General features: G+C 33.2%; 2 protein-coding genes and 2 non-coding genes across 5 annotated transcripts in view; 2 read left to right on the forward strand and 2 right to left on the reverse strand.

Annotated features, from left to right (window-relative positions):
• The window catches only part of LOC149420641 (neo-calmodulin-like), a 346944-nt gene that overhangs the window by 277102 nt on the left and 43341 nt on the right, over positions 1–26501 (forward strand). The window contains exon 2 of one of the 2 annotated variants that reach the window (XM_089636858.1): positions 2605–2646. The exons of the other annotated variant lie outside the window; for it this stretch is intronic. Within the exon in view, the coding sequence (XP_089492984.1) occupies positions 2605–2646 (42 nt within the window). The remainder of the gene's footprint in view (positions 1–2604; positions 2647–26501) is intronic. 2 annotated transcript variants of the gene reach the window in all.
• The window catches only part of LOC149420643 (troponin C-like), a 44486-nt gene continuing 25786 nt past the window's right edge, over positions 7802–26501 (reverse strand). Inside the window, exons 3-7 of the mRNA XM_089636861.1 lie at positions 22930–22957; positions 22577–22720; positions 20454–20570; positions 18484–18615; positions 7802–8086 (exon numbers count right to left, since the gene is read on the reverse strand). Coding sequence (XP_089492987.1) covers positions 8058–8086; positions 18484–18615; positions 20454–20570; positions 22577–22720; positions 22930–22957 — 450 coding nt within the window. The 3' untranslated portion in view covers positions 7802–8057. The remainder of the gene's footprint in view (positions 8087–18483; positions 18616–20453; positions 20571–22576; positions 22721–22929; positions 22958–26501) is intronic.
• TRNAY-GUA (transfer RNA tyrosine (anticodon GUA)) lies at positions 9409–9481 on the forward strand. Its single transcript has one exon. It is a non-coding gene; the product is annotated as a tRNA-Tyr (tRNA).
• Positions 24619–24690, reverse strand: TRNAE-CUC (transfer RNA glutamic acid (anticodon CUC)). Its single transcript has one exon. It is a non-coding gene; the product is annotated as a tRNA-Glu (tRNA).

Below are 26501 nucleotides of genomic sequence, written 5' to 3' on the forward strand. Positions count from 1 at the left end.
CCAATATAGGGCATTTATCGAAAGAATTTATCCCATTTTTTATATTTTCTCTTCGTATAAAATAAACCTATCCATAAGTATTTACCAAATAATTATTTATGAATAGGTTTCAGTAAGGATAGATTTGTAAACAATCGGCGAAATTGAAATTAAGGAGTGGGGAGGAAGGACTTACATTTTAATTTAGTAAATCAATTAATTAATAACCAGCTGTTAACCCTATACACATGCCAAGTTCGCGGTCCATCTGATTGAATCCATTGTCATCTCCAATGCACAGGCGCAATGTGGACATGCTGAGTATATTCTACAAGTATTTTAATGGAGCCTGCTCTAAGGAGCTAGCAGCATTGATCCCCGGTGCACTGGTGCATGAATGGGCCGATTCTTCAACTCGTTTTTGTGTAAGACGGTTGGTATGTGGAAAGAGTTACGAGTTAAATCCCTTCCTACAGCCCCACTCTAACCCGCCTCACAACGCTGCTGAAAGGAGTGGTGACATAGCTGCCCTGCCTTTAGACAAGGGTGCTCTTATGAGGAGTCGCATAAAAAATAAAATAAATAAACCGAGCTTGGCGCCAGGAAAAAAAAGACCTACACGCCTAGCTATGGAGCCAACACGTGCAGTTCGCACTATTTTGCAAACCAATAATATCAGCATTCTACAAAAGTCTTGTATAGAGAAGTTAAATGTTCTGCAAGTTTTGTTATAAAGTCGTAATATTCTTTCCACAACATAAAACCTTAAATTACGGTAGTTATTACAGGTTTACTTACGCATTTGCTATCGTATCTTTTACTCACCGTGTAGGTCACTAAGCTTTCGTGGTGACCACATTTTTTGTTCACTTGGCATAATCATAATAACGGCAATTATTACATGTTTACATACGCATTTGCTATCGTATCTTTTACTCACCGTGCAGGTCACTAAGCTTTTGTGGTGGCCACATTTTTTGTTCACTTGGCATAATCATAATTAAGGAAAAAATTACTCCCGATGTCTTAGAAAATGTATTCAAAAATGTTGGACACTTTCCCGTGCAGTGCGCGGCGTTGCAACCATATTGACTAAATATGCTTGCCGCGCAGTGCGCGGGGTACGTCCGGAAAGGGTTAATAAGCCTAATTACATCCGCAGTGATACGGAATGTTTTTACGTATGCAGATTACTGTAAGTAATAATCGCCCTAATAAAATAAATCAATAATTTAAAAAAAACTGGAATTATCATCATCTAAATAACACCATCTCCGCTGAGCCAGTTGAATTATGTGTATGTAAAAAATGTATAAAATATTTGAATATCACCAATTAAAAAACCAAGGAAAAAACTAAAAGTAAGTATCAACGCCAAAAACATTACACAAACAACATTATTACGTAATATTTTATATGTGTAAACTATGTGCCTAAGATCTATGTCATTTGTCTGTGCTATTGTGTCTTTCTATGTATGTACATTTCTATGTCTCTATCTATTCTATGCCAGTCTGTTCTATCGCCTTAAATGTTATCTATGCTACAAGTGACTTCGACCGAAAGACAAACGAATTCTATGTTCCAGAAACGTTGCCCCACTTTTTGTGGAAAAACTCATTACTATTGTTCGGACGATTCTGACAGAAAGCTCTTCGGACTGTATATTGGTTTCAACAAGAACTCGGATGTCTGAACTGAACAGAATGATAAGTATTTCAAATTGCTTTGAAAGAAAAAAAAATTCACACTTATTTCAAAATAATTTTTAAAAAGAATTCCGTAAAAAAGTTATTTAATACTCAATTTACTATACTAAGAGTTCAGCAGACTAGAATATTCTCTGGTGTAAGACCACTATTCAGAATTGAAACGTTGCTTGAAATAGCTTTAGCCGTGTTTGGTGACTTTTGAGGTGTGCTTCTCCACCTTCTTCTTCCTTATTTCCTTCTTCTCCTCCCTATTTTCAGCCTCAAATCACACCCCGAATTGAGGATGCATAATATTACTGGCTCCAGACGGTTGGGAATAGTTGGGATTTCACTGTAAAAATATTATTTATTACTCAGTGTGCGATACTGAGAGTTCACCATAATAATAGATTGCTGACCAGATCTTAATAGCCAAGTACTTTCCAATCTTCTTCTTTCTCATCTCTTTCTCTTCCCCACACCTTTCAGCCTCACAATATACCCCAATCGGGGCTGACACAACCCCATTGACATCTAAAAGTTGGGAGCAGTGGGGAAGTTGGCAGTATTAACTTATTTTAACAAATCAGTTCAAAAATCTACAAATTTTAAAATAGTTAACTTTTAGCCAGTTTAGAGTTCAATCCTCTACAAGCTTTGTCCTTTAATTTCACAAACTTTTTAAAATGATGACAGGAGTGAGGAGTGAGTATGGAGGATTAAAAAAATATCAGGATATTCGATTGTCACGTTTATGAAATTCAATTGTAAGCTTTGACATTACTCGCCTACTTTTGATTATAGAATCACAAGCAATAGTAATAGATTGTAGAGTAAAGTTTGTGTAAATAGGGGTGAATAGATATTTGTCTTTCGGTCTGTGTCACGATTGCCTTAGCCTATCTGTGTCTCAGTGTTTATTGTTCTCTTTCAGGCCCGCAGCGCCAGCACAAGTAGCTTTAGGAGCGTCAGCCAGGTAAACCTGCTACACACCACACTCACTGTCCTAGTTTATCCTTACTTACTCTAGTTCATCCGGGATTTGCCCTACATCTATCGAAAGTAACCCTAGTTTAATAGTTACCTTTAATTGACCTAATTTTCCAATGTTTTCCTACATATTCCCGAACTCTCACTTTATTTACGAAAATTACCCTACATTTACGATACTTATCCTATTTTTTTTATTTATTTTAAATTTTCTTTTACTGCACTAGTTTTTTTAGAATATATCCTGATAGCAGCCCTTGATTACCCAAAAAAACTACCTTAACAAAGTAGGTACTTGTAAACAACCCGATTTTTTTTAACTTACTCTTTATTACACTCAGTTAATCTCAGTAACCTGGAATTAATTGTAGATTTAATAATAGCTACCGTTAAGTGACTCAACAAAATACGTAGGATAGTGGGAATAAATTTTTAAAATTTAGTTATTTTTCCTTTTCATTTGTTTACCCGTAGGTTCCGCATAATTTTTCAGTTTGGGACCACATACAAGTACGGACCGCTAGTTACTCTGTACTATATTAGATTAGATTTTCCTTGCATTCCCTTGAGTTAGTTATTTCCCTTGTTTTCCGGAAAACAAGCCTCCAAAATAAAAAAAAAATCATTGAATCCTTCAAGAATGCATCATATATTTCATAAAATTTACCCTTGATTTCTAAAAAGGTTTAATTTATCAGAAATCAACCGAGCATTGCCTCCTTTTGACGGCCTCCGTAGTCGAGGGGAAAGGCTCTCGACTAGCAAGCTGGAGGTCGCGATTTCAAATCCCAGAGTGCGCAGGTTCACACGTTCCTGAGTGAAAGCTACTCTCAATATCGCGATGGTGTAAGACCACCATTTTGTATAGAAATTTGCTTGAAATGTTTCTGGCCGTGTTTGGTGATCAGCCAGATACTTCCCTACTACTCTCTACTCTTACTCTCCCCACTACCTTATCTCACTGGTTCCAAAGTTCAAAGTAGTTGGGACTTTTATGCCATTTGACATACAAATATCAAATAAATTTAAAACTACTCAAATTTTCCATTAAATTCTTATAAACTAATACTATAACAGCTAATCATTCATATTTTTTCCAAAAATCTCAATGTTTTTGCTATTACGAGAGTCACATAATTTTAGAATTCCTTGAAATCCTCGTATATCCTTGAATAAAAATTAAATTGTAATTTACATTGGTTATAATCTTACTTAATCCTATATTTTTTAGGCTGTCCTCGAAGACTAAGTTTTCATCTAAAACAGAGAGTAATTTGGAGTAAAACGGTAACCATTTTCCTTATCTCCAGAAAATTACTCTTATTAATATCCTTTGGAAAGCGTAATGAGGACCTCGCCTCGCTTTACTCCAAGGCCGCCATTTATAACCGGCTCTCTAATAAAATTTCTACATTTAAATACTAGAAGAGAGTGGGTATACTCTTACGCTGAAGCTTTTCAGCGTTCGGGATATCTTCGGAGCGTTTATTATATGTGGTATAGGTACGATTCAACACTGTTAACCACTCGAGTGATCGCGTCAATAACTTCGAATATTAGTTTGTCTCATTGGCGATCGAGTTGGAAAATTTCTCGCCTTCATTTGAAAAATCATAACAAATTATTATAAGTAATAATTAGTCGCCTGAAAAAACCATTCAAATTGAAAATATCTTCCGAGTAAAAGTAAATGCTGCCAACGGGAATTGAATCCGCACCTTCTGGTGTCCGGTCAGTTGCTCTGGCCAGATAATTCAATATGTACTAGTACTTCAATCTACAATTAGTGCTTATTGTACTTTTCACCTGTTAACTGATTAAAGTGCTATAAAGCCAATGGAATCACCTATGTTTTACCGTTTATGCGCGAATTCTTCGGTACATTGTAACATGCAATCACTCAGACGTTATGTAAACTCGGCATTATAAATAACCTTTGAAACTTTTTGTGTTCATGATCTTTGGACCGTTCCTTGGAAGTCACAACTGCGTCATGGAAAATAAGCAGTGTCCCGCGTATTTTAAACAATCCGCAAGACCATCGAACTATCTACCAACAACCTTTTCGTTTGTCTCTCGTTTTCTTTAATACCATCCGAGATATTAACCTGTATCTCTATGCAAAAAATAAAAGTATATATACATCTACCAACAAGAGTATCCATTGACTACCCATCGGAAGATATAAAATTACTTGGTGAACAAGTCATCATCTATACAGGAGAAGTCGTTATTTAAATGTTCGTTATTTAAATTTCATCTCAATAAATTATTATCTTTCAAAGCGACACATAAATACAACTTCTTTCAATGTAATTTCTTACATCGAAATATCTTTCTTCTGTATCTCGAATATAACTTTAGCAACTTTCTTTGATCATGTTTTCTTTATTTGATTCTCTTATATATTTCTTCTTGTCTGCTTTAGATTTCTTTCACGTCTTTTTTTTGCTGCTGAAATTCCAGAAAACACTAATAAAATAATACAATAATATATCTCCCAAAACTTCCACAACGTTGATTATTTTTTATGAAACTAGTGCGCTTTGAGCCCTCCCGCTTTCCTTAATACATTTTCGTTATTTCGTTAGCTTGTTTCGATCCTTGATAATATTATTTTCCCTTTTCGTCGTTTTCCAATTTAAGGCAATTATTGAACCTTTCGAGAACTTGAGATTCCAATTCTTAATAATTGTAATTACATAAATTTGTTGATTTATGATCTCATTTCGGAAAATTAAATTTTGACATAATTTAAAGAAACCAACAGGAAATTCATTTTCAAGCCTCGAAAAAGCTTTTAATTGTCATTTTGCCCACGCACAAATCATTTTATCCTGTGTGTTTTATTATGTACCAAGAGTACCGGGCGTTGCTCGGGGTTATGAATGGTTTGGAATAAAATTCTGAGTCTTCCTCTGGTGTCCTCTGATTCTTATATCATTAAAAATACTCTTTGCACAAATAAGAATAAGCTTTGAAATTTACAGCAAGAAGTTTTAAAGTGTATAGGAAACGCAAACGAACATTTCATTATCTTTATATGGAAGATACGAGAAATATTACCTACGCAAAATATAGGCCTTTTATGTTTCAGCTCTAATAGCTCTTAAATATGTCTTTAATAAATTAACATGCAGTCAACGCAACAAAACATTTACAAACTTATCGCGACCAGCGAAATAATTATATATCATCGCTATTTCCAAGTCCGTTCAGAAAATAGATCACCTTTCAAATGATCGATTTAAACTTCGACCATTCCTGTTTCTTCAGTCGTCCCATATTTTCATGATGATAACGATAACTCTAAAGGTTATTTATACTGAAAACTTAAAGCCCAATGTTTTTATTTTTTGTTCATTGTCAGTTTGTGGTGTAACATAATTTGTTATGACGGTAATTTCGACTATTAAAGGTAACCAAAAATCATCATATTTATACCAAAATTTTCCCTCAGCAAGATACTGAACACTGTAATCCTTTATGGACAACACGGCAAACGGGGGGTCTATTTACATCCTTAAACCTTTTTGAGTAAGAGATTCGGGTAAAATTTCGATCCTTTGTCCAATTATCCCTTTCCTGTTATTATACCTGTCATAAAAAACTCATCAAAACCCTTTGTTTTGGGCTTTTTATAGCACATTCTGTAGTAATCACCGTGATGATATTATGGTCATTCGTATTCTCATTTCATTCAGTACCCACGCACTATAAAAGCGTACAAACGTTTTTGTAGTATTACAAATTACAACACTGAAATTGGGACAAAAATTGGTACAATGCAACACAATTTGCCAAAAGTTAAAATAACCAATCAAATAACATTCATAGCGCAGTGTGTTGATCGATAACAAATCAAACAAAATTGGGTTTTCGTGTGTCTCTTGTATCGCCAAAATAATCATTTTAATGACACAAGATAACATATTTAACAATGATTCTCACACACCCATAAATACATAATTCATGAAGTTCCTGGCGTAAAACTGAAATCATTAGAATGATTAGTTGTAGGAGTCCTGATTTTTAATACATTTTAATATCGCAAGTGGTACAATTTTTAATGCGCTAATTTTGTAAATAAAGCTCTTTATTTGGTTAGTCACTTCTTCTAAGTCTAAATCTTAAAACGCTGATATTTTTTATTAAGTTAAGTTTTCAATCATTTCAAATTAAAAATTGTACCAAGCAGTAGTAGTTAAATTAAATTGTGTGTTTTTGGATTTTTCTGTACATACTCTATTTCCATGTAATTTAATAAAGAATCACTTTGAAGCATGAACGAGAAAGGTAGTATTCGCATGGTTGCATTTCTTCATCCCTTGTTTATAATGGTAGTACTGGTTTCTCTATGCACCCAATCTTCCCTTTCCCTTCCTACTTTCTGTTTTTCTCATATTGTATGATGTGTTTTTCCACTTTAATATATTACAAGAGCATGTTGTGTAAATTTCATATAGATAACAACATTAAAAATAATATTTGTGAGCACATAAATTTCAGAATTATGTGCGTTTATACAATGAACTTGTTTTTAACAAAACACGTCCATTGTGATATTCAAACATTTGCTCAATCGGAGATTCGAACATTCTGAGATTCGGACATTGGATATTTGGAGATTCGGAAATTCGAATATTTGGAGAATCCGAGTTTCGGAAATTTACTGATTCGGACTTTTGGACATTTGGAAATTTGGACATTCGGACATTAGGACATTCGGACATTCGGACATTCGGACAATCGAACATTCTTCCCATCCTGACATCGGGGCCTTAAACATCCGGATATTCGTACATTCGGTCATATATATATATATGCATATTGGGAACATATATAATATGAACATTCGGATAGATATATATATATGAACATTCAGACTTCCTTATATTTGAACATTTGGAAATGTTTGCGTTTCAGCCCCATGAAAAGCTTTTTTTGCATTTGGAATAAGATTCATTGCAAAAAGCGTAACATGTCGTAGTAATCCTTTCAATAATCATAATCATCAATTTCAAATTTAAAAAAAATATTTTAAATCTTAACGTAAACCAACAATACACAATTATGTTTCAAAAATAAGATTTATTTTAAAAGGAAAATATTTATTTACATGAGTAATATAATATCATGGAGAAACATTTTTGGATAGGATAAACGAGTTCACGAACAATAAAAATTTCAACGTAAAATTTAGCCTCTGCCTCAAAAATTTTGCCCTATTTGCATTAGGCAAATTGGATCGGCGAAAGCAAGAATATCGTTAAACCAATTTTTCATCAAGACTCCGTACATAAAATAATGGAAAACGCTTTCGAAAATAATTTATTACGTGACTAGAAATTTGCTTGGGAATATTCGCTTAATTTTCAGTAATGAATTTTGCAGCGCCTAGTCTCCGGTCATCATCTCCATGAATTCTAAAACAAAAAGAATTAAAAGGTATTATTAAAGAAGCAATTTAATTTTTATATTTCGACTCACTCTCAGTAAAAATGTTAAAAATTAAATATAAATGTAATTTTTGTAGAACTGAAAAAAATATTTGAAATCACTTCAGAACGTTCTGTTGCGAATTTACAGTTTTTTTTAAAAAAAAATTTTTATTCTTTATATTGGCTTTCACCCATTAAGAGTGATCTTGGCCATACATTACAACATTTTTCTTATTAATAAATACAACAAATTACAGGATAAAATTGACATGATTGACAAAACAACATTGATAAAACAACATAACATAACATAACGTAACATAAATAAACCAAACATAACATAAACATAACATAACATAAATATAACATAACATAAACATAACATAACATAAGCATAACATAACGTAAACATAACATGCTTAACATAAACGGTACAGAGCTGGTAACAGTAGATTATCACAAAATTATAAAAATAGGAACCTGTGTACAATATAAGTGGGCGCTTTTCGTTATTAAACCAAAGATTTTTCTAAAATTAGTAGCGTTTTTTTAAAACAGAATTATGAAATTGGCAATCTTATAAACAAACACAGCATATAGGAGTAAACAAATGTGATTATAAAACATAAACATAACACAAACATACTATGAACATAACATAAACATATCATAACATAACATGCACATAACATGAACATAACATATCATAAACATAAATCTACCATAAACATAACATGGGTGTAACATACACATAACTTAACAAAAACAATACAGAGCTGGTAATAATGGGTAATTACAAAATTATAATAATAGGAACCTGTGCACAATAGTAGTGGGCATTTTTTGTTATTTAAAAGAACAGATTTTTCCAAAATTAGAAGCATTTTTTTTTAAAACAGTTCTATGATATGAATATAAACAAATACAATTGATGTAACAGCTATTTTTAGCTCACTATTGTCACGATCCTTTTCACGTTAATTCGTGAAAAATAAACTTTTTTTAATAATTTAATTAATGTTATTTAAAAAAACATATCTGTGATAAAACAGAAACTTTTTCTTTATTGATTACCCAATTACGTCCACAATCGCCACGTGTCCGAATACACAAAAAGTTTCTACATCGTTTTGCATGTTTTTAAATTGGAAATTATGAACAAAACAACAGTCTATTATTTTTTTAATGATGAACTAATGTTCATAAAACAAGGTTTTTTATGCATAGCACAGAGGATAACAAATTATTATTATTAGCAATAATTACCTTAAATATCCATTCAAATTGTGAACAAATATAATATGCAAGCCGACGTAGCTCAGTGGTCCAGAGCACCTGACAGTACATCAGAAGGTGCGGGTTCAATTCCCGTCGGCGGCATTTATTTTTACTCGGGAGATATTTTCAATTTGTATGGATATTTCAGGCGACTAATTATTGCTTACAATAATTTTTTAAATCAGTCATTGAATATGATTGAAATTCATTCGATTGAATTTTTTTTCTTAGTTAATTGAATGATAATATACATAACAAAGAAGGCATTGAATTCGATATTCGCCCTCATGATAAATTAACAAAACATAAAGACTAAAAGCCTGCTCTAAGAGGCTAGCAGCATTGATTACTGATGAACACGTGCACGTGCGTTAATCTCGACGTACACGAGCGAAACACCCGTTCGCAGTTGATGTTGGCTTGGTGAGAACTGGCCTCTTCTTTGACTCGTTTTCGTGTAAGACGGCTCGTGGAATGAGTTACCTGCATTTATTTTTCCTTCTTCATATAATCCGGGCCTCTTAAAGATCCGCATTACGGTGAAGCTTAATGCAAAACACTATTTTCGATTAATCTTTATAACGAATTGGTTTACATTATGAGTACCAAAAAAATTATTTTAGATAAATTGAAGATATTTCTATCGTTTCCTTTGAGTAGAATAAAAATAAAAATAATATGTATTCAATTTAAAATATAAATGTAAACTACTAAAAAATGAATTTATGCAACAAATGTTTGAATGGATATATTAAACAACTTAAAAAAATACAAATTTATGGCTTAGATTATATGGGACAGTTTTCTTTAATTAAATTTTTTGTTTTCTTATAAAATTATTTATAGAGCAATCGAGCGAATCTTGACTCCGTTTTCCAAGCGATTTTAATGGCCATTACCTATATCCGTGACGATTTAAAGCATACCAAGAATATACCTATTTGGCTTGTAGCTTCCTCTTAATAAATCCCTTCCTACAGCCCCTACTCTAACCCGCCTCACAACGCTGGTAACATAGCTCCCCTGCCTTTACACGGTACAGACAGGGGTAGTCTGGTAAGGTGTCAAATAATAAATAAATAAGCCTTCATCAATAAAACATTTAAGGCGATGCACTACGTCGTGTAGTATTTTAAATTGAGCCGCTATCAATAACAACACTTACGTAGATGGCGATAAGGTCTAATTTCCCGCTTAACACCATCCGCCTGTTTTGATTTATGCAAGAAAAAAACATGGCCAAAAAGTGGCTTTTATTTTATTTTGTGGATGTTCAGGCATACCTAAATATTTTTTTTTTCGATCATTTTATAGATAACTTAATTTGCCACATTATACAATAAAATCATAACCGAAAATGGGTTCGTCAGTAGGAGATTTTGAAATTTAAAGCAGTTTTCATAGGCCTTATACATTATGTTTTTCTGGGCTTATAAAAAGACATATCTAAATAATACTCGAATATTGCAAAGACCAAGATGTATTCTACTCGCAGTATTTAATTAAAGCATCTGAAACATTTCTAGGCGACCAAATTTTCAAACCAAAAACACATTATTTTGCATTACTACGTATGGCATCGCCTTAAGAATGTTTTACTGATTTGCATTGATAATGTATCGTGACGATACAAAGAATTTTCGTTGTAATGCAAAAATATTCGGACATCATGATATATTCGTATCGCAATTACCAATAATTTAAGAGATTTTGATGATAGCAGAACACGTTTTGACGAGATATTAGTAAGCAATAGCGCCTCTATACTACTACTAAGCCATAGTGATTTTTTTTAATTTCAAAATTCCTATAGATATGTTTAATAGTTGACCTACCACATGAGAGAAAAAAACACTAAATTTTATTGATTTGCTATGACATCTTCAGGTGGCGCGGTTAATCTTAAAAATATTAAAAAAAAAAAAAAAAAATCGTTTTTCTAGTGTCTTCCGTCAAAACAAACGGCCGCAAATCGTCGCGCGGCTACGTTTAAGACGAAGCTACAAGCCAAAAATGTGTAAATTCTTTGTATACCTTATATATATTGTAGGTAACAGGCATTAAAATCGCTTGACAAAAGGAGTTCGATTTCAAAAACAAAACTGGTTTTTATTTATTTTGTAAATAATTTTATAAGAAAAGCAAAAAAGTTAATCAAGTGAAACTGTCACAGATAATCTTAGCTATAATACTGTATTTTTTAAAGTTATTTCCTTTACGCGTTCATACATTTCTATTGAAAAAAAATATTTCTTAGTAGCTTACGTTTATATTTTTTACTGAGTAATTTATTTTTTTGTTTGTATTCTACTCAAGTGAAATGATTGGAAAACCTTCAATTTATCTATAGCATATTTTTTGGTATTCACAATGTAAACTAATTCGTTATAAAGATTAATCATAATAGTGATTTAGCATTAAGCTTCGCATTAACACTATGAACTTCCATGTTTTGATCACTATGAACTGCCATGAATATCAACATAAAGTGGGCCATGTGCATGCTACGCACGGCTGCGTGGCTATCTGACGTCAGAGGTCCATGGCAGCCATATTTCTTCCCCCGCTTACCCGCTAATAAAAAAATATTGTCAGTAAAAACAGAAATATTTTCACTAATATATCAAATTCACATTCAGATTCATCATCCGGTGAACTATCAAGCACCAAATATTGATATTTTGCGCAAAAATTCTCGTACTCTCTTAGACTGCCGAGACGAAAATGGGCGTTATCACGGCGTAGGTCAGCTAGTTATGTATGGCCGCATCACTGAATCAAGTAGCTCTCGTATCCGTCACCGTCGCCGTCGAACAGTTCGCGCACAGTTATCTGTGGCGGGTTTTAAGGCCTCTTAGTAAGCGTTCAAAGATCATTTGATAAGGATATATGTAAATACGAATGTTAGAGGGAGCGCGCTAATGTTAAAAAAAAACGATAATAATTAAGCTATAGTGGTGAAAATATTTAATAAAACACGACTCGTTCGAAATAGAGCCAAAATCTCTCGACAAATGCTTTAGTTGTATTTAAAGATACAATGCGATTTTTATGCCTATAACATATTAAACAACAGAACAAATCGTGTTTTTAATAATTTTCGGAGCTTACTTTGCGATATTTTTTCTATCGAGTAAATAATGTGTTTTTTTGGATATTAAAAACTTAAAAGAGTTAACGAAAAACTTGTTGTAAATCGCTAGAAATTTGGTATGCGGGGGCTTAAACGCAAAGCGAATGAAATTCAAAATCATTTTCGCGCATAGATTTCTTACTAGAAACTAATAGAAAGATTTGCAAGAGGGAGACATAAACAGTCGAACACGTGTCACCATAAATAAATAAATAAAGTTACTTACTTAAGAGGAGCTGTATAAAATGTGAAAATACGTTTTTCGTAAATTAAAGGCAGATCAATAAAATTTTGTATTTTTTTCACATGCGATCAATGAACATTGTAAGAATTTTGAAAATTTAAAAACAATAAAATCACTCCGCCCTAATTACTACTCCGTGATTTTTTGCGGGTCTGCAGGCATTCAAAATAACAAGCTTTTTATTTTTCGTTTTTAAAATCATGTTGAATATTCAAGAAATGAAAAACATTATATTGAACTTCATCAAATTCTTAGGCCCGGCGCACACGTACGACTTGTGTCGAGTCGCCAGTCGCCATAATTTGCGTTACCCTGTGTGAACACCTCCGCATGCCGCAATGGAGTTTGAAATTGTCGCCCAACTGTCACCACGACACAGGTTACTCGTGTGCGCCTGGCCTTAATCAATTAATCAAACAAGTTCAATATTGATAGAGTTTTACATTAAATTGTACAGTCAGATATCGATATGTTCTCCAATTAATTCCCACTGACCCTGTTCCAATATCGAACAGGGATGTTCATGTCGCGCACGAATCACTGAAATGCATATGTATATTTTAATTTCACTTCGAAAGCAACCTTTGATATGTACACGATATTGCATCGCCACATGCAATTCAAACAAACAATGTCATGTGAAATATTCCACAATCCATTTAATTCGGCACGACATTACAGACAAATCAAAACCTTATTTATAGGGTGAAAACATTAAGGTTAAAGAGTTAATAAAATAATTTTCTTGTGTATTTTAAAACTGAAATTGTTACCTGTCGGGGGTTGATTATCATCGAAGCATTATGGTGCTTTATTTTCGGCTCATTATTTGGCTCAGTGTTGCGCTTTCTCCTTATTTAGCCTACGTTTCGGTTAGAGTAACAATGTCCATAATCAGGGCAGGGGTGTATGTTTTGTTAAAAGTTAGTACAATTATTAGTCGGCATTTCTCAAAGTTGTACGTAAAACACCCATTTTTTGTGTAATGGACATAATTCTTATAAAAATAGTAATTTTACAAATACGTTATTTAACTTTCCACCGTATTCCGAGGGAAATATAAGAATAACCATAGTTCTTTTTGTATGAATACGAAAGTGTTGTGACGAATAATAATGAAATGCAACTATATAAAAATATATTCCTAATGGTAACGGTTTGTGTAACTTGATCGATATTTTTTTTATATAAGTTATGGTGTTTACACTACATCAATCTATTAGGTGAAAGCATTTTACTTTGAACGATTAATCGTAATTATTGCTTTTAACGGCACGTGAAAATTTACCGTCCTATTAAAGAGGAAATGCCCTTTTAAGTAGCGTAATGTATGTAATTTCTTGGGTAAACAATTCTTGTGTGACAATTTTTTAATCTACGAAAACAAATTGAAAAGCTCGTCAGTAAATATGTTATTTCAGAAGTGACAATAAATGTCACAAGGGTTATTATAGTGAATTACTTTGACCGTAGACAGGACAATCGCTAGGGTAGTCCTTAAGTGTACTTAATTGACCGAAAATACGCGAACATGACCAAATAGAATTGAAACATTGCTTGAAATGCCTTTAGCCGTGTTAAATATCCAGATCAGGCCAGGTTTTCTCTTCCGGCTTTTGTTTTTTTTTATAATTTATTTCTTACATTATCTCCACAAACTATTATTTCATCTTTTGGGATAATGTGTTGAGGTTAGTTTGAGGAAAGGAAAGAATGAACGCGGGACGACTCATTTATGGTGTGACAAATGTCAACCATGTACAGATGTTTGGAGCGCTTTTGTCATTTTTCCCGACCATGCACTGGTGTCGAAGACAAAAGAACAGAGACATAATTCCTACATGACGTCTTTGCTCTAATGATTGCCATGTGTTTGCTAATATAAGCGATTCATGTGATGCCATGATCCTACTGGTTCCTGTAAGTTAAGACTCACGCATAAAATGTTGAAAGTATTATAGATATTTTAAGAATACTTTTGAAGGTTCAAATTCAAATACTTTCATGGCTGCTGTCGTTTAAGATACAAGTTATAACTGTAGCTATTTGAAAAGCAATGAATAACAAGAGATATCACACCAGGGGAACTCATTTAGACATGAAAAAGCAAGGATGTCAAACATAGCGTTAGGCTTTTTCTGATAAAGGTATAGGGTGAAGGAATGTGAGACCTTAACTTGGTAAGGAAAACATAACATTTTCTCACAACCAGCCCTCTACAAAAAATGTTTTTTGTTTAATGTTTGATTGAGTAGGTAACTAACTTAATTTTTAAAGTTTGTAGGTACACGGAGAAAACTTACTGATATAGAATATTATAATTTATTAAAAATCTCTTCAAATTATTCGTTTTGCTGTTAAAAACGGGACTGCAGGCCCTTACCTAATGAATTGATAGGTTTCATGATAAATTTTTCGTAAAAAATGGAATTTTTTAACGCGACGTCGCGTCGGAACAGATGTTCGAAAAAATCATTTTATTTTTTCATTATATATTGACAGAGCAAATGCAGGTGCAAAAACACGTGTTCCAAAATATTACAAAAGAACTAATATTTTATTAGCATGAGACTTGTTGTCTCGTTTTTAACTGGACTTTAATATATCATTTTTTTCTCTGTGTAACTTACAGTTTAACTTAAACCTAATAATTAGTCACGCCAGCGGGGGTAACTAATGTGAGTCTTTACCTTTACAATTCGTCACGGTAGTGAGGGTATCAAATGCAAACCTTTACAATTTCCGGTAGCTAGTAGATATGCAGCTAACGCCTTTACGTTAAGCCTTTACTTAAGCCTTAACTTAAGCCTTTACGTTACTCACTTGAACCTTTATAATTCGTCACGGTAGTGAGGGTATCTAATGCAAACCTTTACAATTCCCGGTAGCTAGTAGATATGCAGCTAACTTAAGCCTTTACGTTACTCACTTGAACCTTTATAATTCGTCACGGTAGTGAGGGTATCTAATGCAAACCTTTACAATTCCCGGTAGCTAGTAGATATGCAGCTAACTTAAGCCTTTACGTTACTCACTTGAACCTTTAAAATTCGTTACGCTAGTGAGGGTGTCTAATGCGAACCTTTACATTTCACGCTAGCAGGTAGGTAACTAACCTTTGCGTTATCGAGCAGGAAACAAACTTAAACATTTACAGTTAGTCACGGCAGCGAGCGTAAATAATGAAAGCCTTTACAATTCACGAAAGCAAGTAAGTAGATAACTAACTTAAGCCTTTACGTTGGCTAGTAGGTGACTAACTTAACCAATCATTCACTAATGTGAAGCAAATTACATTTATTTTGCCTATCTTGTTCACTTCAAATCTTTGGATTGAAGGCTGTTTCATCGATAATGTAAAATGCGAGTCCATCCCCACAACGATAATATTATTATGATCGATACACAATTGGTTATTTTGTATGGAAGGGAAGCTCTCCATCGACGTGTAATACCAATAAATTACTCCCTCCGAAAATATATTCAAATGAAAGCAAAAATGCCACTTGTCTGTGTTGTGACGTTTTAGTGGGGAAGTACACGGGATGAATTACGATCGGGAAAGTTGGATCTAGGACAAGAATATTTTACATTGAGGCTTGAAAATAAGTTTTTAATTGTCATGGGTATAACAAATGGTTGTTTGTTAATCGTCGTGCCAAATAAAATATGAATTATATTTTTTTTTGCAGAGTTGTTCTCGGTTTTGTACTACGAGTATTTCTGTAAATTTTTCTTCACATCTTCTACTCTATTTGTCTGACATTATTAAAATTGTGTAAAATTTATGGTAGTGCACATGCGCAACGTTTACCAACTTCACATAATAACTAACTAACCTAACCTAACCTAACCTAACCTAACCTAACCTAACCTAACCTAACCTAACCTAACCTAACCTGGATACAGACTTAGTCCTAGTGAGGTTGATTTTTATGTGAAAAAAAGTTTTTTATGTATAGTGAGATGCAATAAATAAATTTTCGTCAAATGATTTGCCATTTTGTTTTTCAACTGAATTTCTGCCGTATATCATCAGAATACTAATGTCTGTTGTGAGGATTACTCTTGTTCAGCGAACTCGCATTTGCATTTTCAAAAATGGAAACAGATCATGTTAAAAATTCAACTAGCGATAAAGTACTTACCTATAATATAATATAATAACATAAAATTATTTTAATATTCATTTTAAAAATTGGAACGGATTTGTCAAGAATTCAGATCACCTCGTGATTTTTCACGGGTCTTGCACTGGTATTATAATAAATTGTCCAGTTTTATAAGGGTCGTACATAATCAATCCATATCAAGGAAAATGCACATGCACTTTTCTAAATAATATATTATAATACAAATTAACTTTCATTTGCCTTGATAATATAGCATGATGAAACGGAATTTCGTAAACGCGTGTTCCGACATCGTGATAATATATTCGTAATTTACTTAAAGTTTATCAGTATAATTGTTCAAGCCTACAATCCCGTTTTTAACCGGATATCCAATAATTTTAATAGATTCATAATAAATTAGCAATATAAATTTTTCTCCGTGTACCATTTTACAAATGTTGCGTTTTAACACGTGACCTGGGCTCGAAGGTCCCATGGGAACGCTGTATAGGTTTTACCAATATTTCAATCAAAGGCGATCAATAGAATAAGCGTCATCATCCTTGCAGCGCCGGTACAGTCTGGAGAAATGGCAACCGCAAGCCCAATCCCATGCGGCTAAAAAGTGGGTCGTTGATAAAACCCGTTCATGTACTGAAAAGCTCAACTGTTAATCTTCTTTTCCTTTTTTACTTTTCTCTTTTCTCTTTTCTCCTACTGTACTAACTTACTTAAAAACGTACACACATCAACCCTGATGGTGACATAGGCTGATTAAAATCTACGTTCCTCCTGTACGGAGAATAATATTACACAGGCGTTAATTTTACGTACCAATATTACACTGCAAGATTAACGCAAGGACGAAATTACACAGGTGTGAATTTCACTCATCAATGTTACACTGCCAGATTTACATATGACGAAATTGAACAGGCCTGAATTTCATGTACCAATGTTACACTGCCAAATTTACATAAGGACGAAACTACACATGGAGAAAATTAATTCTACTGGAATTATACTCATAAAAACTGAGTTTTTAATATTGCGTGCTAAATGAATTTCGTACTTGGAAAAATACAAAAGTTAGGTTAGGTTTTTATAATGTGTTTAATTTAAGAATGTGTAATTCTCTGCATTTCTTTCGCTTCTGTTTTATTACGTCCGTGCACGTGTAATTAATAATGTTAATTCCGTGGTCCAGGGGTAAGGCTCTCGACTAGTAATCCAAAGATAGCGGGTTCTAATCCCGGGGTGGACAAGAAAATATTGTATGATGAATTTGTGTTATTTCACAATTTATTAATTCAAATAATATATATATATAATAATAGCGCACGTTCGAGAGTGGAAGATGCTCTCAGTATCGCCCTGGTGTAAGACCGCCATTCAGAAATGAAACGTTGCTCAAAATGGCTTTAGCCGTGGTTGTTTGACCAGATATGAATAACTAGGTATTCCCCATCTTTCCTTTCCCCATCTCCTTCCCTTCCTATCTTCAGCTTCACAACATACCCCATTTGGGGATGCCATAGTCTCAGTGGATCTTTAAAAAATAGTGTAATGTTGGTACTTGAAATTCACGCCTGTGTAATTTTGTTTATTTTACCATCAAAGTCCACTGTTCCTGATTCGTCAGTGTCAATTTCAGCTATCATCTCATTGAGCTGATCTGGAGTTAGCTGGTCATCCAAAGCGGCCAAGATCTCCCGGAGACTGCTTGTGGGAATATATCCATTTCCTGAAAATTACAATAAAAACGGTTCTCGAATTCCACATTTTATGAACAAGAGCAATAAAGGTTATTTTATGGATTGTTATTATTCACAATAAATTAAGTGGAACGATATCTGCTGCTCGAAACGTGATTTATGGCTGTTACATTATTTCAGTTTTTTAAAAACATCTGGCAGGATGGGCTAGGAATATTCGGGATGTATATTTCAATTAGATTTCTTGTTATTTCACTAATCGAAACATTTCAATTAGATTTGTTGTTATTTCACTAATCGAAACATTTCAAGTAAATTTTTCGTTATTTCACTAATCGAAAAATTTCAATTAGATTTCTTGTTATTTCACTAATCGAAACATTTCAATAAGATTTGTTGTTATTTCACTAATCGAAACATTTCAATTAGATTTCTTGTTATTTCACTAATCGAAACATTTCAAGTAGATTTCTTGTAATTTCATTAATCGAAAAATTTCAATGAGATTTTTTGTTATTTCACTAATCGAAACTTTTCAATTAGATTTCTTGTTATTTCACTAATCAAAACCTGAAAGTGGTAGCGCAACACCGCAAAATATACATAATAATTTGGCGGTGACAATCTCAAATCATATCTGACAGAAATTCGAAAAAAAATATAATTTATGTTAGCAGCACTCGGTCGAAGTAAGATACGGTTAAAAATTATGGAAGTTGATATGGTCGAAATAGTTCAGTAGTCAAAGCACTTCACTGACAAGGCAGAGGTCCTGTGTTCAATTTCTATACCGGGCCAAAGCCTCTAACTATAGTTGTTTGACATTGATTCCATGAAAAATTTTTGTATATCTACTAATAAACTAGACATTTAATTCGTTTATTCCAGTGTTATCGTATCGAATATTCAAAGCATAAAAATGTTTCGAATTTTCCCATCACTAGGGAAAGAACAGAGTTTGTATTGTTCCACAGAGTACTGAAGTTTTTTGTTTTAATTTTTTTTAATTTTCAAGAAAACAGACCGCAAGTACCAATGAATTTATGAACCGTGACTGTTTTCCGGCTTCCTAGCAATGTACGGAAGTGAATGGGCAATATATCTTGAATATATTTTTTAACATTTTTTATTTTCAAAATTATTGAGGATGGGTAAAATGATTTCAACATTTTTTATTAGTAAAACCGGATAACATTTTTGGGGTTAATAAAGTAAAAATTAATGTGAATATTTTTACTATCGGAAATCCTAGGCATTGCCCTGGTTTGACATCATGTTTTTTTTTAGAAATCTAATGTACAATGACCTTTTTCCTGTTTTGAAGGTGAAGTGTGAAAAATTATATCAATCTTGGAATAAAACTATGTTTTTTTATATAAATCAAAACCACGCCGCCTGACGGTGTCCGTCAGGAACATTCGTAAATACCTGACGATTTATCCATTCGGGATATTTTGGAGAGCTCAGTAAATGCCATACATCTCATGACGATACGTCAGCTATTTACCACTCTCTTATTCAGTATTGTATTAAAGTTCAAAGGCTTATTTTCGTCGATTGATCGTAGATACTTACCTATTAAACAAAACGCGAGCCAAACCACGAATTATGGGAAAGAAACAAAACAACTTCAAGCTGCGTTTCACCCACACAGTCACCCACTTTAAACTAATAACATTTGTATGTAATTACGGCTAAAATAATATTTTAATATAGTGGGAAAGTGGCGTGTAATTGGAGCCTGGTCAATGGAGAAATGCTACGAACTGCAGGTGTATAACGCGTACCGATAGCCGATTGTGTGGCTATTGAATTAAATTAATATTTATGTTAGGTTAGGTTAGGTACCCGCTGGAAAAAACAATACCTTCTTTATCATATAGCCTGAAAGCTTCCTTCAATTCCTTTTGAAGAGCTTCATCATCTTCGTCCAGGAAATGTGTCGCTACTCTGCAGAATGAATCGAAGTTCAGTTTGCCGGTTCCTGAAAAATAGTAATAGAATTGTATGTGAAATTGTATAAATACGAGTTTATATATTTTATTGAAAACTGGGTCATTTCAACTTTAAAGATTTCAAGGATTCAGTAAACCACTAGAGGGTTTCTGCTAAGTAGGTCAAGAATAGAATCAGGTTCTGTAGCAGCTTCAAAGGCAATTAGGTTTCTTATAACTTTTATCGTTTTCATATTATGTAGGTACCCGTATTGTTTACATGAAATTTTAGCCTAAATTTTTTTCTTTTTGTTTCAATATAACATTCATTCCAGTTACAGTACAATTTTACATCATATCAGCATTTAGCTAAGTGACTCTTCAATAACAGTTTTTTAATGTCATTTAGAGAACAGTCACTTACATCCAAATTCTTTGCTAGTTCGTTCAACAGCACCACTCCCCTCGTCATGCTATGCTTTGCCAGGACGTAGGTTTTGCCTGTTGATACTCTGAATAGATCATGGTATATAAAATAACTAAAACTTACTAACCATCACGCCGTTTCTACGCAGAGGTAGGCAGAGAGGACATACCGCCAAACAACTCGTTCATTCGCATTCATATTCTTCTATCATTCTAACTCTTGACTTGGCCTGACTCTAATATCTGATTCACTTGATCGTGCCATGTCTTTCTCGGGCGTCCCCGACTACTTCTACCATTCACATTTGCTTCATATATTCTTCTACACTCCTTTCTTCGTTCATTCGCTCTACATGCCCAAACCTCCTAAACGTCCATTTCGTAATTTTTCTCATAACGCTTACACCAGCCTTGCATTGTTTTCGGATACGTTTCTCACACGACCATACGTGGTTTTACCACGCATACGCCTCAGATATATCATTTCTTCCTTCCTCTGCCATATATCAGGTAGGTACCATCACTCCATTGTGGACTGCTAGCTTCGCTTCTTTGGACATTTTTTTCCTAACTTTTACCCTTCTCACAATATCTCTGTCAGCTTTCCCAACTCTTGTAAACATACTTGAAATATTACCCAACCTCTACTAAGAGCGCAGAGTCGTGAAAAATCACTGTTTAGGTTCTTGTCAAATCAGTTCCAATTTTGAAAATGACACAACAATTAAAATTAAAATATTTTATGATGGAAATTTAATTTGATCGCTCGTTTAAATTCTTCACACAATTAGTTCCAGTTTTGAAAATGACACTTTAATTAGAAGCGAATTTGAGTTCGCTAAACCAGAGGTACGCAAGATGCACAAACAATTAAAATTAGTATTTTTTATGATGATTATTTATTTCATTCTGGGTGAAAGAATCAGTAGGTACGTACCAATGAACAAATTTAAAAAATAATATTGATTCAAATGAAAGATATGCTTGATGATTGGAAAAAACTCAGCCATAAATTTGGACAGAAGCTGATGGGGCGAAATCCGGTTGATTACGTGGAAAATTAACTATTGAAAACTTTTGAAAAAATCAAAATGACATTGATGGTCGATTTGAGGAGAATTTTAAATAATTAGGCTGAAGTGTCGTTAGAAGATAAAAGAGATTCAGTCATAGAATAAAGAAGAACACAAGAAATGGCATGTTGGAGTGTTTCGTGATCCAAATATTTGACCAATCGAGCCTTTGTCAGGCAGAGTCCATTATAATTAGTTTAATCCATACATATTATATATACAATACAATACATATGAAATTTTTTGTGCATCTGAAGGAACAAACAGAATACAATCACCAAGGTAGGTATATTTAATATTCTGGTGACATCCTTACTGCAGTACCATTTTCCGTTCCTTTTTATATACTTCCATTAATTAGGTCATCAAGAATAAAAATTGCAGCCATTGATTGCAATTTGAAATTTGCTTTAAATTTCCCATACAAAACTGTGTTTACGAAATGGGAGTGTAAGTGATACAGATCGCATGCTACATGGAACTACATTTGTTTCCCTTGGGATTTGTATGGAAGGACCTTAGAGTTTTTGTTCAAAAATCAAAATATTTCAGCTTACCTTCATTATCCTCTCCATCCAGAAGTGTCTCCAGCTCCTTGTCATCGAAGCTATGCACCATCGTGTTGAGGATGGTTCTGACTTTTTCTTTCTCAATCCGTCCTTGTTTGCTCGAGTCAAACATGGCGAAAGCTCTTCGAAGCACTGTTAAGTTGAGCAAGTGATTTATTTAAACACTTTTAAAGTACGCAGGTTAAAATAAAGATATTTGGCTAGGCGACACTTTGCTTTAAAGAGTTAAATGTAATAATTGATTATTAAAAGATACATGTTGAAACATTCTTCACTACATCAACACGTTTCGACAATTCTGGATAAATATTAGAATATTGAAATAATAATTTGGTACTCACTTGCCATCTGTTCTTCGTCAATGGCGGCCTGAAACAAAAACATGTTCAAAGGTAAATTAATCAAAAAGAAAAACCAACCGTTCGGTACATTTATGACGTAAATCCGTCGCAATTGTTTACACTGGTTAGTAATGATTTATAAGTATTTGTAAGCTGTGGTAAACATTAAAACTTACGAAGCGCATTACAAAAAATATTTACAATCACACAAAGACAAAATGTTCGAAAATCTTGATTTGTAAAAATTCATCTTGCGTGTGTTTGTGCTCTCAACAAGTAAAAGGTAAGGTGTGAAAGGTAGTCGACTGATATCGCTTAAAATTTTAAAGTTTGTTCTTATTAGTACAACTAGCGTTTAGAGCTTAGAAATGGTAGAAGAATGTGGACGCCTGAACGATACTTAAAGCAATAATTCTGCACTGGAATGAGATACAGAGTCGAATTAAAGGCGATTTGATGTAGTTTTTTTAACGGTAACATTGTGGTGAAGAAGTGAATGGTGGAAGAAGTCAAAGACGTCCGGGAGAGACATTAGCAATAGCGAAGCATCGCGGAATATTGCGGGGTCCACTAGTATTGTATAATTTTGAAAAGTTTGACTATAATTTACTAAAATTGTCGATAGATGTCTCATTAATTTATTAATAGAATAATAATAGTAGATTCCTCTTTTATCATAGTAACTAGTTTCCTTTATTTGTCACCAGAGCGACATTAGAAGATTTCGCTTTTACCGTAGTAATCATTGTTATTTTGTTTTTTCACTAATTTTTCTCTCTTCAAATTTTCACTGAACAAGCAACACCTAAGCGTCTTCGTGTTATATTATAAATAAAAGGAAAGGATGTGGTTAATAAATGGGATTGACACAATAGAAGGTGTCCGTATTTAACAAAATTCTTAATTTAATAAATACATATTTTGGAAACCTGACTTTGTACAGATGACGCTGGGTTTCTTTCAGTTTTCTTTTCAAATTGATGATATAATTTATGTATGGTTTGCTTTTAATTTGTCCATCCCCCTAATAACTTTGTGACTAAATACGTCACATCAAAAGTGGACATTTTCAATTGCGAGCTCAACTAATATAAGAAGTCCGTAAAGGAGTATTTCTCTGATATCGAGTCATTTTTCTGTTGTTCATATTTAGAATTGTGTTATGAATTTAATTTATTTTATGAACACACTTTCTTCTTATGGGTGCCAATAAATGACAATATTGTATCGCGTATTTCATTGTAATATTGTCTTTATATGACACTTTCAATTACACCAGAATAAACGCCACAACATAAATGTTTTTCTTACTTTTTCCCGAGTAATGTTTTGTTTTTTATATAATTTTCACGTAAATTTCAATAGGTTTTTATTACGTGAAATGTTTTGATTTTGAAAAATCTTCTAATAAATTCAAATATTTTTATTCTTATTTTGTTGTCTTATTAGAGGTACAGATCCATTTTTTTTGTTTTTTTTTATTTTGACACGCTATCAGTTTAATTTTTTTTTCGTTTTTCAGAAAATTAACATGTACAAACTGATAAAATAAAAATTGCCGATTTCCAGAAAATAAGTAAATTAACTAGTAATGTCGAAAACACATAAAAAACACGCAAACGATAGAATATTAATTTATCGTAAAAAAATCAATTAAAAAAAAATGATAAAAAGTCACGCAAAAAATATTTCCGGTACCGGGAATCGAACCCGAGCCTCCTGGGTGAGAGCCAGGTATCCTAGCCACTAGACCATACCGGAGCATGACGACATATAACAAGGACTGTATAAAAGTATAAATAACATTAAATTTAATGATCTGAGGATCTGCAACTTACATAATAATTAGACATATAATTATATTTGTAATTTTTGCATAATATATACATTTTGATTGCTAGTGTGTATTTAAACCTTTTGTCAAATGATGCATAGTTTAGCCATTTTTGTTGAAATTATATTCTATATATATATACTAGTTGTTCCGTCACGCCGATTTGCTTTTGACAGGCCGTGTGCTGACAAATAGTATGGTCAGAATTTGAACTGTACAGTTTGAATTCACACACGTCAACTATAATCACGGAGTGCCGTGAGCCGTAGAATCGCATCGAAACGTTCGTTTTGTAAAAACCAATTTGTGTACTCTCGCCGGTTATTGATCGGAATAATCCCTTAAACGTATTTTATCGCAACTATCGCAATTCAATTCAACATAACGAGTGCTACCGTACAACGATCACCGTTCCAGTGAATAAGTAAGTAAGTAAAGACAGATGATTTTCGAGATGCAGATTTCGTTCGCCACCCGGTAAGCTGACTGTGAATTAACCTTACAATTTGTGTTATCGCATTCGCCTGTCATAAGCCATAGGCTTTATCCATGCTTTATCTGTGTGGAATAGCCCTTCAAAATACGGCTATCCCAACCCTTGTTCGTTCCTCGACCACTAGTGGTTCCGGGCAGATTATCCTGCCAGAAATCGCCTTCTATGTAGGGAAGTTAAAATATATGGTTGTGTGTATTTTTTGGATGAGATTAGATCTCAACAATAGCGCCAACTATGGAGTCCAAAACAATCTCATATTTTAAGCTGGAACCAACAATACACATTCACAAAATTTCATTGAAATCGGTTTGGCGTTTCGGAGATTTTGTACGAACACGTGATTTAAATGGATATTTTTCGCTTTTTGAGGAACTGGGTAATTAATCTAAGTATTCAACAATATGAAATTGCAGAAAATGAACGTCCCGTAAAAATAACATTTCAGAATTAATTATTATGTGTTCATATTAAATTTGTTTTATTATATTTCTTACAAAGGTCAATAGCTCAAATATTTCTAAACTCGTTGTAAATTTTACCATAGGCCTAATGTGATGACCATTGATATATTATAGGTACTCTAGTCAATGGTGATGACAGATTTTTGGGAAAATATAAATTCACGGTCAATTACTAATCTATTGAAAAAGACAGTAAATTTTGAAAAAATTGGCGCTAAAAAATATTTAAAAAAAAATTAAAATGCTGATTGTAATTTTTAAAAATCCATTTCATAACATAAATTAATGAGGATAAAAACATCGGTATTTAAAATGCTTGGATAAATTAAAACTTAACCTTTTACGAATATGAAAATAACCCTTCTTTGCAACAGAAACTATTTCTGTTCCATATTTATCTTATATCGTGGTTTTTATTTCATGGAAAACACGTAAAACGCCCATATTAGCTCGTATGAGTTTCGATAAACAAGAGGTTGTTTACAAATAAAGTAAAAAAATACAAACAACCTCGTAATACTGAAAAATAAATCAATTCATAAAGCCTTTGGAACATTCTGGAGCACGCTCTCCCAGCCATAATCGGTGTACATAAGGACAATGATACAGTGGAAATCAGAAAGGCTTTCGGTTCAGTTAAAAATAAGAATAATAAAATCATAAAATATAATCATTTCGGTTGTCTGTGATGTGCGTTAGTTATTGAATGAACTCAATGTTGCATTGAATTTAAGGGTCGTTTTCAAAATTGGAACTGATATGGGAACAATTCAAACTTGCG

Source organism: Hesperophylax consimilis, chromosome 10 (assembly GCF_061612785.1).
Source record: "Hesperophylax consimilis isolate HC1 chromosome 10, BYU_Hcon_1.0, whole genome shotgun sequence".
NCBI lineage: Eukaryota > Metazoa > Arthropoda > Insecta > Trichoptera > Limnephilidae > Hesperophylax > Hesperophylax consimilis.